The sequence below is a fragment of the Sebastes fasciatus genome, chromosome 22, assembly GCF_043250625.1.
Source record: "Sebastes fasciatus isolate fSebFas1 chromosome 22, fSebFas1.pri, whole genome shotgun sequence".
NCBI classification, from domain to species: domain Eukaryota; kingdom Metazoa; phylum Chordata; class Actinopteri; order Perciformes; family Sebastidae; genus Sebastes; species Sebastes fasciatus.
Window position 1 is genome coordinate 17,269,579 of NC_133816.1, and position 13,603 is coordinate 17,283,181.

At 43.0% G+C, this 13,603-nt stretch overlaps 1 protein-coding gene across 1 annotated transcript in view; it reads right to left on the minus strand.

The window, feature by feature from the left end:
- Positions 1-1,535: 1,535 nt before the first annotated feature.
- The window catches only part of dnah2 (dynein, axonemal, heavy chain 2), a 56,859-nt gene continuing 44,791 nt past the window's right edge, over positions 1,536-13,603 (minus strand). The window contains exons 79-88 of the mRNA XM_074622814.1: positions 13,247-13,437; positions 12,877-13,068; positions 12,399-12,583; positions 11,446-11,680; positions 9,600-9,751; positions 8,666-8,780; positions 4,662-4,838; positions 4,056-4,130; positions 2,603-2,753; positions 1,536-2,417 (exon numbers count right to left, since the gene is read on the minus strand). Coding sequence (XP_074478915.1) covers positions 2,263-2,417; positions 2,603-2,753; positions 4,056-4,130; positions 4,662-4,838; positions 8,666-8,780; positions 9,600-9,751; positions 11,446-11,680; positions 12,399-12,583; positions 12,877-13,068; positions 13,247-13,437 — 1,628 coding nt within the window. The 3' untranslated portion in view covers positions 1,536-2,262. The remainder of the gene's footprint in view (positions 2,418-2,602; positions 2,754-4,055; positions 4,131-4,661; positions 4,839-8,665; positions 8,781-9,599; positions 9,752-11,445; positions 11,681-12,398; positions 12,584-12,876; positions 13,069-13,246; positions 13,438-13,603) is intronic.

A 13,603-nucleotide genomic window follows, 5' to 3' on the forward strand; every position in this document is an offset into this window, starting at 1 on the left:
TATCTGATACGATACCTTCTCATTTCATTACAAACACCTACATAAGGTGACAGCAGGCTGAAGGGAGATCACCTGAAAGTTTACTTAGGCTACTGTTGGCTGTATTGTATGTCATTTCCAGTAAATATCGCAGTGTAAAACCTGTGTTTTCTGTTTAAAAAAACACAAATGCCGCAAGATAGCAAGTACTAATCAACCATCTTTTAAGTGGTTACGTCTCTAGTCTGATCTGGACCACATAACTGATAGGTACAAGGTTTATTTACAGTGTGTGTGGACAGAGTGTCTGATGTAATTAGGCTACAAGTAAATAAAAATACCACAAATCAAATTAGAAATTCTCCCATGTGTGACAAACAACATGGGGTCAAACCGGGGTCTACAGGCCTCTAGAGAGGAGTTTTCATACAGCCTTATCACATGAAAAAGTTTGGATTCCCTCCACAGTTATCCAATAAATGTCGACACTTCTTCAAATCGTAGGAATTTTAGAAGCTGCTGTTTTGCCGTTTCTGAGTGGATAAACAGATGGAAGAAGTTGGCTTCCAATGCCCTGAAGAAATGAATATTTCTTCCGACTGGGAGCATTTGAAAACCTTGGCTCGAAAATAACACGTCTTTGAACACAACTCTTACAACATGATAAACAATGCAAATAAACCATAGCAGACGCAACACTACTGTATTCATGTCCTGGAATACACACTCTGGTTAATTAGCAGTGCATAACAAATACATCTAAAATGTTTCTACGCCGCATTTACATTCTAGTTCATTTCAGCTGCTTCATTAAGCTTTTATCCATAAAAAAAAACACCTCCCAAGTCTGATATTTTTGTTACAACCGGGCTTGAGAGTAAGCCAATTTGAATTTGAATTCATCGTGTTGCTATGAGTGCGCCCCCCCCAAACCAGAGACCACCAGTGTACACACACACACAGAGACTTGGGTCTGATAAAGAGGCTCTTAAACCCTGAGGAAGTTCGTGTTCGGTCTTTCAGGGGGACAATCCTTACGTCTGAATACAACCTTGAACTCAGCCCCCCCCCCCCTCTCTCTGGTTCCCCTCTCTCATTACTGGACCATTCTTCCTCCCGGCTCACTTTCTCCAGGGTCCTTCTCTTGTTTTTCTCTCCCTCCCTTTCTTTCAGGAGTTTTGGGCTGAGTCCTTTCCAGTGGGGAAGTCCGGGCCTTCTCTCTCTCTCTCTCTCTCTCTCTCTCACAACGCTGACCGACTCCAAACGTCTTGTCTGCGGAGCTTCATTAGAATTCATTTGTTTGAATAGGTTCATTTCTCCTTCAGTCGCTGCCTCCCTCTGTCCTCTTTTGCAGCTTGGGGGAAATGCTGCATATTAGCATAAAAATATCCTTTACCTCACCTTGATTAACTGCATTGTTTGCATGTGTGTGTGTGTTGTTACTGTGTGAAAGTTTCTGGGTGGGCCAAACCGAGGACGAATGTGAAAATATTCTTTGGTTAAGGGATGTAAAACTACCAGAAACAGACTTTTGTTCAAATAAAGATTTGTATTTCCAGCACAGTCTGGTCAATAAGTGCATTATGGGCTTCATAAAACATTGTGAATTCAGTGTATTTAAAAACTGAAGTGCTCATTTCCAATTATGTTAATCAGCACGTCATTTGCACATATTTTTAATAATCCATTTACTGTCTTCACGCGATGCACAACAGCTCAGCAGATTATTAAAGGAATTCAATGAGCACAACAGACACTTACACGACCAGACAGTCACATGATCCAGATGTTACACGTTTCCAGTAAAACACAGCACTTCCTCGTAGGAGATTATTCCCTGTGTGTGTGTGTGTGTGTGTGTGTGTGTGTGTGTGTAGGTGTGTAAGTGTCTATGTCTGAGCGGGGTAGAAAAAAAGGGGTCAGTGTGGAAAGACTGATGCAGATCTGTGAAGAGGCTGACAGCAGAGAAAGAAGACAAAGAAGAAAGAGAAGAGAAAGAGAACTCACCAGAGATGCGTCAGACCAACTTCAAAGTGTCAAAGAATGACTTAGTGCATTTATTGTTAAAGCCCAGGTGTGAGAACCTGCTTTATATGATGCAATAGAAGTAACACAGTGTTTAAAATTCACATTTAATTTGCTGTTTTTTGGAGCATTTAAAACTTAAAGGTCACAAATAATATTATAAAAAGCATATAAAGTGATAAACAAGTAATAAATAATAAGCATGAGTAGAAAAGTGTCAGAGTCAATGTGTGTGTGTGTGTTTGTGTGTTAAGGCCTTTAGCTGTCCAGGCTCATGAGAAGAGCAGTCCCTCTCTTGATCCAGTGGTCTGGGGTCACGGCTCCGGATTTGAGTTCTATGCCGACCACGAACGAGGGACGGCCTGCGCCACCTGAACGCACCGGGAAGTAGTAACACGGACACAGGTATATACCTACACACACACACACAAGACACAGACAGAGATGAGACAGTGAAACCACAGGGCATGACATCACAAACTATATGCACACAGACGGAGAAAACAAGACATGAATCATTCAGAATAAAATAAAACAAAACAAGGGAGGAAGATGGAAAGACAGACGAAAACCAAAAAAAAAGTCCCAAACTACTCACTCTTGGCTGCCTTCTTGCGGTTTTCCACAGGTTTGAAGTGGATGGTGGGGATGGGACAGACCATCTGCATGGGTTCAGCTTCCACCAGACAGGAGTTCCTCTTGTCCCAACCAGCCCCCTCCAGGTACAAGCCTTGGACAAATACTCCATCCTGTGGGAAGGGGGAGGTAAGGCGAGAGATATAACAGCCCATTCTCATTCCCGGGGCGTCAAATACCAACGCTTTGTCACGGCTGTCGGCGTTAGATACTGATGCTTAAGGCACTGATGCTTAAGGCACCCTTTAGCATCAGTATGAGACGCACCAGGCTTTCCATTAACTACAATGTAAACCCATCCGCATCAGTATTAGGTATCTCAGGTATATCAGGTAACGTGCGCCGGGAGTGTGGTGACGTAGCTTTAAAAGCGAAAACCAAGTACCAACTATAGTGGTTTTATTGCCTGAAGTACAGTAAGTGTTTTTGTTTACTTCACAGCATTAAGCATGTGTCTATTGCGACCGAAAGTGACGCCGAGGGGTCTGACAAAGTGTCAGTATATGATGAGTTGGGATGAGAACATGTTGGATATAAACTATTGTTTGGAGGTGACATTTTGCATACAGCTTTGAAATTTTTTTTTATGACAAACAGCCATGCCAATTAGTAAATGAAACTGAGAAAAAGAGTGGGAGGAGTGAAAACAAGCAAAAGTGGTGGCCTCCATGGGGAAACGAGAAGGGAGGAGAGAGAGGGAAGAGGCAAAGAGGAAGATAGAGGAGATAGGGTGGAAGGAAGGAAAGGGTAAAGGAGAGGAAAAACATCAGTGGCACAGAAAGGAGAGGAGAACGGAGAGCAGGAGGTCATCAGGGAGAGGAGTGAGGGAAGAAACTGCCAAGGGGAAAGATGGTGGGGAGAAGAGGGGTGAGAGGAAGGAAGAAAGATCAGTTTGGACAGAAGGAAATAAGAGTCAGAGGGCTAAAAAGAAGCAAGAGGGAAGCAGCACAAAAGACCGGAAGGGCTGGAAGTGTGCACTGGTTTTGGAGTAGCACAGGGAGGAAGAGAAGTGAGGGGAGGCACAGAGGAGTTGATACAGAGAAGAGAGCGAAATAAGATGTGAGAAATAAAGAGATACAATGACAGACACTCTTAAGTGGGAGCGACAAGACAAATTAAAACATTTTCTGCCAGTGTGAAAATCTGAATTATAAAAGTGCTTCATAAAAAGAATTAAAATGCAAGAGCAGATTTGAGCGATGGGGAGAGAGCGGCGCAAAGCGGAGTGCTGCTTTGAATGAAAATACGTTTTTTCTGGAAAAGCACACACAGAGTCGATGTTTGAGTAGAAATGAAAAATGTGATGGAAAGTGCAGATGACAGCTGAAAGCTAATGGGCTCAGAAAAAAAAAGTGGTGTGATGGTAAGTTTATGGAAATCTTTATGGAAATAGAGACGTGTGTATAGGGAGTCACCTTGGGCGGGTAAAGGAGGTTGCTGTCATCGACGGTGGACACTATAAACTCCCAAGACAGTGTGTCCACGGATATCTGCAACAACAGTTGGATGGACAATATATTGTTATTATCACTGGTTCAAAAGTCAAACAAGGACATTTCCATTCATAGAAAGTAGAGTCATATTAAGAACAATCAGTATAACTGACAGGTATGAACACATATCTGTTAACAATTTGCTCACGCACAGCATTAAGTGTTGTTGGCTGGGAGATGCTGAGAGGCTGAGATTAATGTAAGGACTCAACAGAGCGAGAGAAAAAGAGTGTTCAGCAGGTTGGATTTGCCAAACCAGCACAGGGGGAGTGACTGCAGGGTATATCTGAAAACCACTGTGTTTTTCCCAGGGTGTGTATTATGGATAATTGACAGTACAAATTTTAGCTATTGTTATCCAAACATCTTGTTGTTCTGATTTTGTTAATTTTTTTTACAGTTTAATCTTCAGTTGTGGAATCAAATAGTTAATAGGTTTCAAAATATATGGCCAAACAAGACAATACAAGCAGTATTTCCTAATGTAGTGTACTGTCAATCTGCCGATGTGTTTGTGTGAACTCTCACGTTGTGCTGTCGAGCAGAGGACTGCAGCACGGCGGTGAGGAAGCCGTTGGGAAAGGTGAAGCCGGAGAGCCAGAACAAGGTGGGGGGCTGGGCCGTCTTTGCCCAGCGCGCAAACTGATCGACTCGCTGGCATAGATCCCTGGTCCACGCTGCCAGGGGCTTCAGAGAAGGGTACGCCTGACGGACACAGAGAGTGACGCAGAGAGAGAGAGAGAGAGAGAGAGAGAGAGAGAAATCTACAGTCAGTTCATGCTTCCAGCTGTTGGCAGCCATTCATAATGCAGGTGTTGGAGAATGGTGTGAACATTCTCAAGTGAGGTGTGAACAATAGTTGTGTTTAAATCTTAATATGACAACTTTTACTTCCTTTGGTTGATTTGATGATGACATGATTTGTAGAGAACCACAGAACATTTAAACAATGTACAAATAATCTTAGAACTGACTTCCTGTTGATAACTTCCTACAACCCTGTATTGCCTGGTATCTAGCTTCACGTCTAAACATAACTCCCTGTGAGCTGGTCCACAGCAGATCATTGTCTAGGCTGAAGGCTAAAGTGAGTGGACCTTTGCTGCTGTGCCTCAGGTCCCTGGAATGCTTGCCTGAGCAGATCTGGCAGGCAGACTGAGACCCCCTTTACACCTGGCATTGAAATGCCTTTTGGGTGATCGGATTGCATTTGGATAGTACTTGACCACATGAAAGTACAGGTGTAAATGCAGCCAAAACGCATTGAGGACAGATTGTGATCCGATAGGCAAAACCACATCCGGAGTCGGTCAGGGTCGCATTGTGACCACGTTGAACACGAGTTTAAATGCAAATGCGTTTTCAATCCACATAAAACAACTGTCAAAACAATTTTTCCCTCTTTATTTTTAAAGGTTGTTTTTCAAAAGCTAATAACAACCTATGAAAAATGCAAAAAAACAAATAAAAGGAGCACGTTCACTTCAGGGTCACATTTCACCCCCTTGCATTCAATGTAATCAGGTTAAATCGTATCTAGATACAAGCTGGATATTAAGCCAGGTGTATAGGGGGTGTGAGTGTCTTGTTTTTAATTACCTTTCACATCTTCCTTTTGTTGGAAGGTTGTCAACTTGTAACTTCCTTTGGTTCATGCAAATCTGTTTTATCTTTACATATGTTCTACTTGCGGTTGTTTGTTTCCATAATCTGCCTGATGCTGACACAAGCTACAGTATGTGCACAGCCTGGAGAGCCACCAGCACATTAGAGTAACCTTTACTGACATACCATTTATTTCCTTTCATTTAATTTGTTTGACAAATATACACAAACCTTTGTGGCATATTCACACGATTCGCACACACACACACACACACACACACACACACACACACACACACACACACACACACACACACACACACACACACACATATATATAGATATACAGTGTATACACTTAGTGAACTAGGGGGATGAAAGCATTTGTGTATGTTTGCCACCCAGGAGGGAGTGACCATGACATCAGTGACATGTCATTACCAGTTATACATTCGCATAATGGTTATGCACATCTCTTCCAAATTTTTGACATGCACATTATGCTATACAGTCCCTAAACACTCACACACACATCCACACACGGCAGAGCCCTGGGAAGAAACCAGATATAAAATGTCCGGAGACAGAGAGGCAGGCAGGCCAAAATTAATGCCATGAGTCTGTGAGCTCAGAACTAATGACAGGCTGCCATGCCAAGGAGGGGCGGAGAAGAGAGGGATGAAGGATGGAGGGATGAATAAGGAGGACAGAGAGTTTATGAGGGGCTGTTGTTGCTGCTTAGACCAGATGAGGCATGAAGAGATTGAGAGAAAGAAGAGAGCCGAATGGAGGGAACACAATAATGAAGGAATGAGATACAGACGAAGAGGAAGCAGACAACGAGGAAACCAAAGTACGCAAAAAGAGAAATAGAGCAAGTGGTCAGTAGAATAGAAAAGAGAAGCTCAGCTGGAGGCAGCAGCCCTAATAGCTGTCCAATATTGCTATAAAAGGAAATAGATACACACACACACACAGATGTACATAGAGTACATCCAACAGTAATAAGCCGCTGGCTAGAGCACAATGAGCTCAGGGTCTCTTTTAGGAAAGTGGAGCAGGCCTTGGAAGGTTTACTTTGCTTATTACACTACGATTAGTCCACAGACGGTGGCTTTGTTCAGCCAGAGGGGCCGAGGTATGCTCCACCTGATCAACAGCTACTCACACATACACACAGACACACACACACACATGCATCTGCCTACGTGCTGCCATGCATTCACAGCCCATAACGAGGACAGAATCAGACACCTGAAGAAAAACACAAACTGCCCTGAAAGACCCCTGCTCAGTGGACACACACACATCCCACTGAATCATACTGTACACTACACACACACACACACACACACAGGACACACACACACGTGTAGCCAGAATCTTTTCTAGCCCCTTGACCCGGGCTGACAGCACCCTGTGTTCTCCAGTGATAATGAACCCAGAATTAAGTGTTGAGACTGAATTACAGCTGGAATGCTGCCAGAGCCTGTCACTGTGTGTGAGTGTGTGTGTGTGTGTGTGTGTGGTTGGACAGAGGAGAACACTAAGTGTGTGTGTGTGCAGCCAGGCAGAGTGATGGATAAATACACCTTTAATAACAGACCGTTGAGTCAGTAAAGAGGCAGACAGGCCTGCAGCTGTTTGACTGGCTGAATGGAGCAGTAGAGATTATTAGTGATGATCAGATCCCAATCATAAAGATCAATACACAAAGAGTCTTGAGTGATAATCTGAGTGGTGTCTGTTAAAGCCCTGACACATCAACCCGACGGTCTTTGGGGTCGTCGGTGAGCGTCTGTCAGCCTAGTTTTTGCAGTGTGTCCCGCACCGTCAGCTTTAGTCTGCCCGTGTCAGAGTTTTTTCGGCCGATTCAGCATGTTGAATCTGCGGCGGCGCCCCGTCGGTGAGAGAAATCACTCTGATTGGCCGTTCATCTTAAACAAATCAGTGCACGAGAAGAGAAACGGAAGAGAGGAAAGCAAGCCAACGAGTAAAGTCAAGAGGGCGCACAGAAGGTTCTTTTCATTTTTCATCTGCATCTCATCTGATCACGGATATTTTCATAACGACACGGCCATCTGGAATGAAGCTATGTGGTGGGTGAGTGGTGTGAAAATGGTTGTGTACATATCATAACAACGGCTTGTATATCCGCAGTCATCTGTCTTCCGGTTTCCCTTTTTGAATGCTGGATACAGACTACCGCCGCCTGCTGGTGTGGAGAGTTATTTCCTCTCACGTAGGCGCAGAACGTACGTGCTAACTGGCCGTCGGCTGTAGTCTTTGTGGTGTGTTCAAGTGCAACTTGTTGGCCAAGACAAAGGTGACGTGATGGCAGCACACCATAGACATATGCCGTATTTGTTGTAGAGAGAAAGGCTTAGCTGTAAATGAAGTCAGAATAAGTATTGGAAATATAAACATAGCTGTATGTCTGTATTGGAACACTATCTGTGACCTTCACAAAGAAATGCGTGATCAATACTTGATTATACAGCAAAACCAAAAAAAGCAAACTTTGTTTCATTGTTTATCTTGGATATTTTTCAAAGCATTATTTTCATGATTTTAATCCTCACTCAGCATAGAATTTATTTTTGTTTTGTGTTATTCAAGTCCACACAAATCTCCAAGGAGCAGCTGTCTTAATATTATTGATCCTAGCAGCACTTCTGCATTCTAGTCTGTCTGCCCACTTTATGGAGAAGGATAAAAGGAAGGTAGCAGGTGCACTCTCACTCCTCACTTCAGGAGGTCTCACCTCTCATACTGTATGTGCATCACACATGCAGTACGTGTATGTGCATCAACTATACATTATAAGAAGTGAGAAGTTGAGAGTTACGCCTCAAGCAGCAGAGAAAAGATATAAATGAAGGCAGAAAAGCATATTTGTGTTAATCTATTTTGTGTGTGTGTGGTACCTTCTCCCACAGCGGTGGTACACGGGCGTCATGCATGTAGTGGAAGGTCTCCTCCAAGCTGGATGACATCACCACTAAGCCTTTGATCCCTTTCTCCAGCTCCGCCAGGGACGAACTAACACACAAACACACACAGTTACAGCAACAAATCTGTCATGTTTGTTGTAGGTGTTTAGTAGTCACTGCTTCCTAGTCTGGATCTATTGGACTTACCGTACACTCAGATATCGAGGTATAAACAAACAGGCTAGGTGATTGGGCGATTGTTGCTGATTTGCGTCTTTGATGCTAGGGCCTCCTTGTGTAACAGTTTGTCCTTGAAAATTACTGCTTTGGATGTTTGCATTGCAATCAGATACACATGTGTGATCGGTTTAACTTGACCACCTCATTATGGCATGAAACAATGCTGGTAAATCATCTTGGAAGGATTTGACTAGATCTCATGAAAACCTAATTCTCTATAAATTGACACTTGCAATTTTATTTTATCTGGAAAACAGACTAATGTCTTCCCAATTCACGATAATTTAATCTCACTTGAGGTCGCCCCCACCCAGTAATGATACACTGGAATGTCCTTTTAGTAATAGCTCTATTATCTCTATCAAATATATATAATTTAGGGAGTAATTCAGGTTAACAACAACGCCCATTTGGTCTGCTGCCACTCAGCTAAATGTTAGTCTACTCAGATGTGTGCTCCTCTCTCTATCCCAAATCATTTCCCATGTATCTGATGTAAACCACCCAGTCATCTATTGATATACAGCCATCTTACCTTGAGAGTTACACCATTTCTACTTGATAGCATTTGACACGCAGCTGAGTTTCTGACAGACAAATACAAAACACACACACACACACACACACACACACACACACACACACACACACACACACACACACACACATGCAGACACAGAGTTCATACGTGATGGTGTCCAGCAGAGAGTTGTATCTCTGGATCTCCTGCAGCAGGACCACATTAATAGGTGAGGGGTTGTCCTGGAGGCCGGTCGTGGTGCTCTCGTAGTCAATCAACGGTGGGATCTTCCCATGGACGTCTGCCAACATCTCCAATACCTGGAAGCACGTTGCAAACATTGTACAAAAGCAGATGAGACGGGTTAACTTAGAAAAAGGCACTGCACACAAGTATTTGCAGTGGAGAAACTGCAGAGTCAGATCATGGAGCTGCATAAAACTGGCTCTTGATAATCCTTTAAACACACACATACTCCAACAACCACAAGAACCACTATAAAGAAGCTGGATGATGATCGCTGAAAATTAGTTGGACTATTTACTTGTATTTGTCTACACTATTACAATACCATGACATTTAAAGCACATTTAAAGCACGCAGAGAAACTACTGCCATTGTTATACAACACCCAGTTTCTTTCCATGGAGAAACACAGAATAGACAGATGGTTTCAGGGATCCTGAGAGATAACTTTCAAAACAAAACAGTCATTTCTGGCTTGACATCAGTGGCTATAAGCTCAGGGATATATCTAAGCCTGAATGCAAAACATTCCATGTACAGGTGATTAAAAATATGGTGGCGCCTGGGTGGGATCAGCATGTGGGAGTTCTATTGGAAAGTATTTGAGTTTTGTGGTGTGTTGAGCGCTCTGACCTTTTTTCTGGGACTAACAGAACACTTATTATTTCAAATCAAGACAAAGAGTCAGCATGAAATCCTAATAGCTACAAAACAATTCATTTTTGAAGCATCTAAAGGTACCCTTTAAGACTGGTCCTAAAACTAAAAAAGCACAGATTCCTAGATTCCTGTATCGTATTACACTGATGAGCGTCTGCCAGTATTGTGTAACCATATTGATGTTTCAGCATTGCTGGGAAACAAATATGGACATTGGCTTTACAAACAGAGCCTCTTTTATTCTAGCTATTAATTGTTCTGGGTATCGACAGGTCGGCCTCAGAAACAACCAGGCTAAAAATGGCACTACAGCGATGCCAAATACATCTCAATCACGGGTTGAAAAGAAAAGGTCAGCATGTGATCAAGCTGCTGTGCAAGTAAATGTTTGACCCACACGAGCTCCATCCAAACAAGGAGGAGGAAAACCACACTACTGGGCACTGGGGATGTGAGAAACACACCATCACGATGCTGAGTGTTTTTGCCACTAGCTTTTCCCCTGAGCTCAATGCTGACAGATTACAGTATGTGTATATCATGACACACCGTTTATACCAATGGAGCTATTGCTTTGAAAGGATAGTTTGGAGTTTTTGAAGTGGGGTTGTATGAGGTAGTCAGTAGCCCCTTTCACACAGAGATTCTGCAATACTAACGTAAAGAAGGCCGATTTTGCTTTTGTGAACGCACTAATCGATCTCTAGTGCAGACCGAAACAACGGGTCCGAGACCGCTTGCGAGAGGTGGTCTCAGACCGTTTACAAGCAAACCAAAACGCAGACTGCCTGTGCGGGCGTTTGTTGAGATGGACACAGGTAAACGACAGGTTAACGTGAGTGGGAGATGACTGAACTGGACTTCTGCAGAAGTCCGATATTTGCTTGACATCTGGACCAAAGAGAACATACATAATACGCCGAATAAAGTTCACAAAAATAGTAATGTTTATGTAATTTGAGATAAACTGGAAGAGAAGGGATTTGTTGGTTCGCTTTAAGTTGTGCACTTTGAAACCGAACCGAAAATTTCACTCTGATTCGTACTAGCCAAACGGACTATGACTTCTGAAAGCGCTATTAAAGGGTTAATTCGGATTCCCCCTCACCTTATCCTCTCTACTGGGCCCAGCCCCCTCAGCAGTGGGACTGGTGACCCGGGGCTGCAGGGAGAGCAGGGTGTCAAACAGCGTCCTGGTCTCAGCGATCTGGCTGGTAATGTCGGCATTAGGGTGCTGGCCAAACACCTCGGGGTGCTCTGTGGACGGCAGCATGCTGATATACTCCTTGTATGAGGACTGGGGGCCGTCACGGGGGATGAAATAGCCGGGTAAGGAGGACAATCTGACAGATAAAGGGGAGAACACAAACTCAGTGATATATAATGGTATTCATATACATTGGTGTACAATTACCAATTTATCTGAACAGATTATCTCATCTAATGCAATTTGATGTAAAAATGCCGGTATAGAAAAACAAAAATCTTTCAATATAAATGACAAAGTATAAAGTGTTAGTGTATTGACAATATCTAAAAATTCAATGGAGCACTAGAAAGCTTATTCTTTAAATAAACATGTTTATGTACAGTCTTCTTTGTATGATCTATGTTGGTTTGAGAAAATGCAATAAATGCTTTTTATAAGAGATTTCCCCTTACTTATTTTGAGAGTGGATAGTTAGAAATGAAGGGATTGGATACAGCATTTGTCCAAGTAATAAAGCAAACAAAAAACGGTTCTCGAATGTGTCCAAGTTTAACAATGTGTTGTATTTTTTTAGTTGTAATAATCTAATTGTCCACTTGGTGGTGCTGGCACTCCACGACCTGCGTGGAGTTTCAGCAGGCAGTTGAAGCGGCCTCTGTCTTTCAGGAGGACTGTATGCATTTGAAGACCAACATATCTAAATGTCTAGGCATGTGTACATCTGCAGTACATCATTTTGTTTATTGAATCTTAATAAATTAGTAGCGGCGTGCACTTGGATTTATACTGTTTACATTGGTGCTAGTACACTAAGATGCGTCAGAATAAATGTGTGTGTTACAGTGTCTTACCTGAAGAAGGGCTGGGTTACGGCAGCATCACAGAAGTAGTCATTGATGTACGTGGTTAGAAGTCGTCTGTCCCCGTCATCTGTTACATGACCTCCGTAGTTGACCCCAGCAATGAGGAACTTCAGTGCATCCCAGGGAATCTCCTTATACTCATCCAGGTACAGACTCAGCAGATTCTCACTCACCTACATGTAGGGGGGCATCAGGACGATAATCTTAACAGACTGACTTAGAAATGCAAGACAAAGACCGAGAGAAAGTAAAAACTCTTTGCTGCAGAAAGTAGACAGATACAGTACAGATAAAATGGAGAGGAAGACATTTTAGAAAAGTAGTCATGAGGAGGATTTAGTATCATACATCTGAATTAGATTGTCCTTATCCATTAGTCTAACTGGCCCTCATTCTGACAGGGTATAAAATGGCCTTTCTGCCTTTAGCTGTCGCTGTTTCCTTCAGTATCAGACGAGGCTCTGACCTCAAAGTCGGAATCGTTGAATCCGTAGATAATGTTCCAGCCCAGCTGTAGAAACTTCTTCCTTTCCAGCAGGATGCTGTGAAAAAAGCAGAGGGAGAAGAGCATCTTCCTGTAGAACACAGGTCTGGAGCAGCGGGTGAATTGAGCCTGCGTCACCAGCTGGTACAGACGCATCATGTTGGCTTTCACACCCTGAGGACAACACGGGGGGGTAGTGTTAACACTACATGTAGGATGTATAACTTATTGTAAAATATGTGTATGTGTAAAACTCAATACACAAAGAACTTCTGTGTAGATTTGTTGACATGTATATCATCTATATATGCCTGTATAGTCGTTTGGAAATCTGTGCGTGTGTGACGTGCACCTTTGGTGGTTCAGTGGTCATCTTGATGCCAGCCTGCAGGATGGTGATGGGAAATTCGGGGTGTGGCGAAGAGCTGAGCCAGAGTCTGAAGTTTGAGTGGGGCTTCTGCACCTGTAGCTGCTCCACCAGCTTGTCCAGCTCAGGCATCCATGAGAGAGAGAGGTGGCAGTTTGCGAGGAACACCCAATGACCTGGGCAGAGAAAAAGAGGGCTTAAGATAAGCTGATATAACCTGTTTAGAGTTCTTTTTTTTCATGGAAACCCAGCTTTTGTCAAGCACAAGTGACTTTTGAAACTAAAAGAAACAGTTATGGTAGAAACAAAAATGCTTCTAAGCTACTGAATGAATGTGAGACA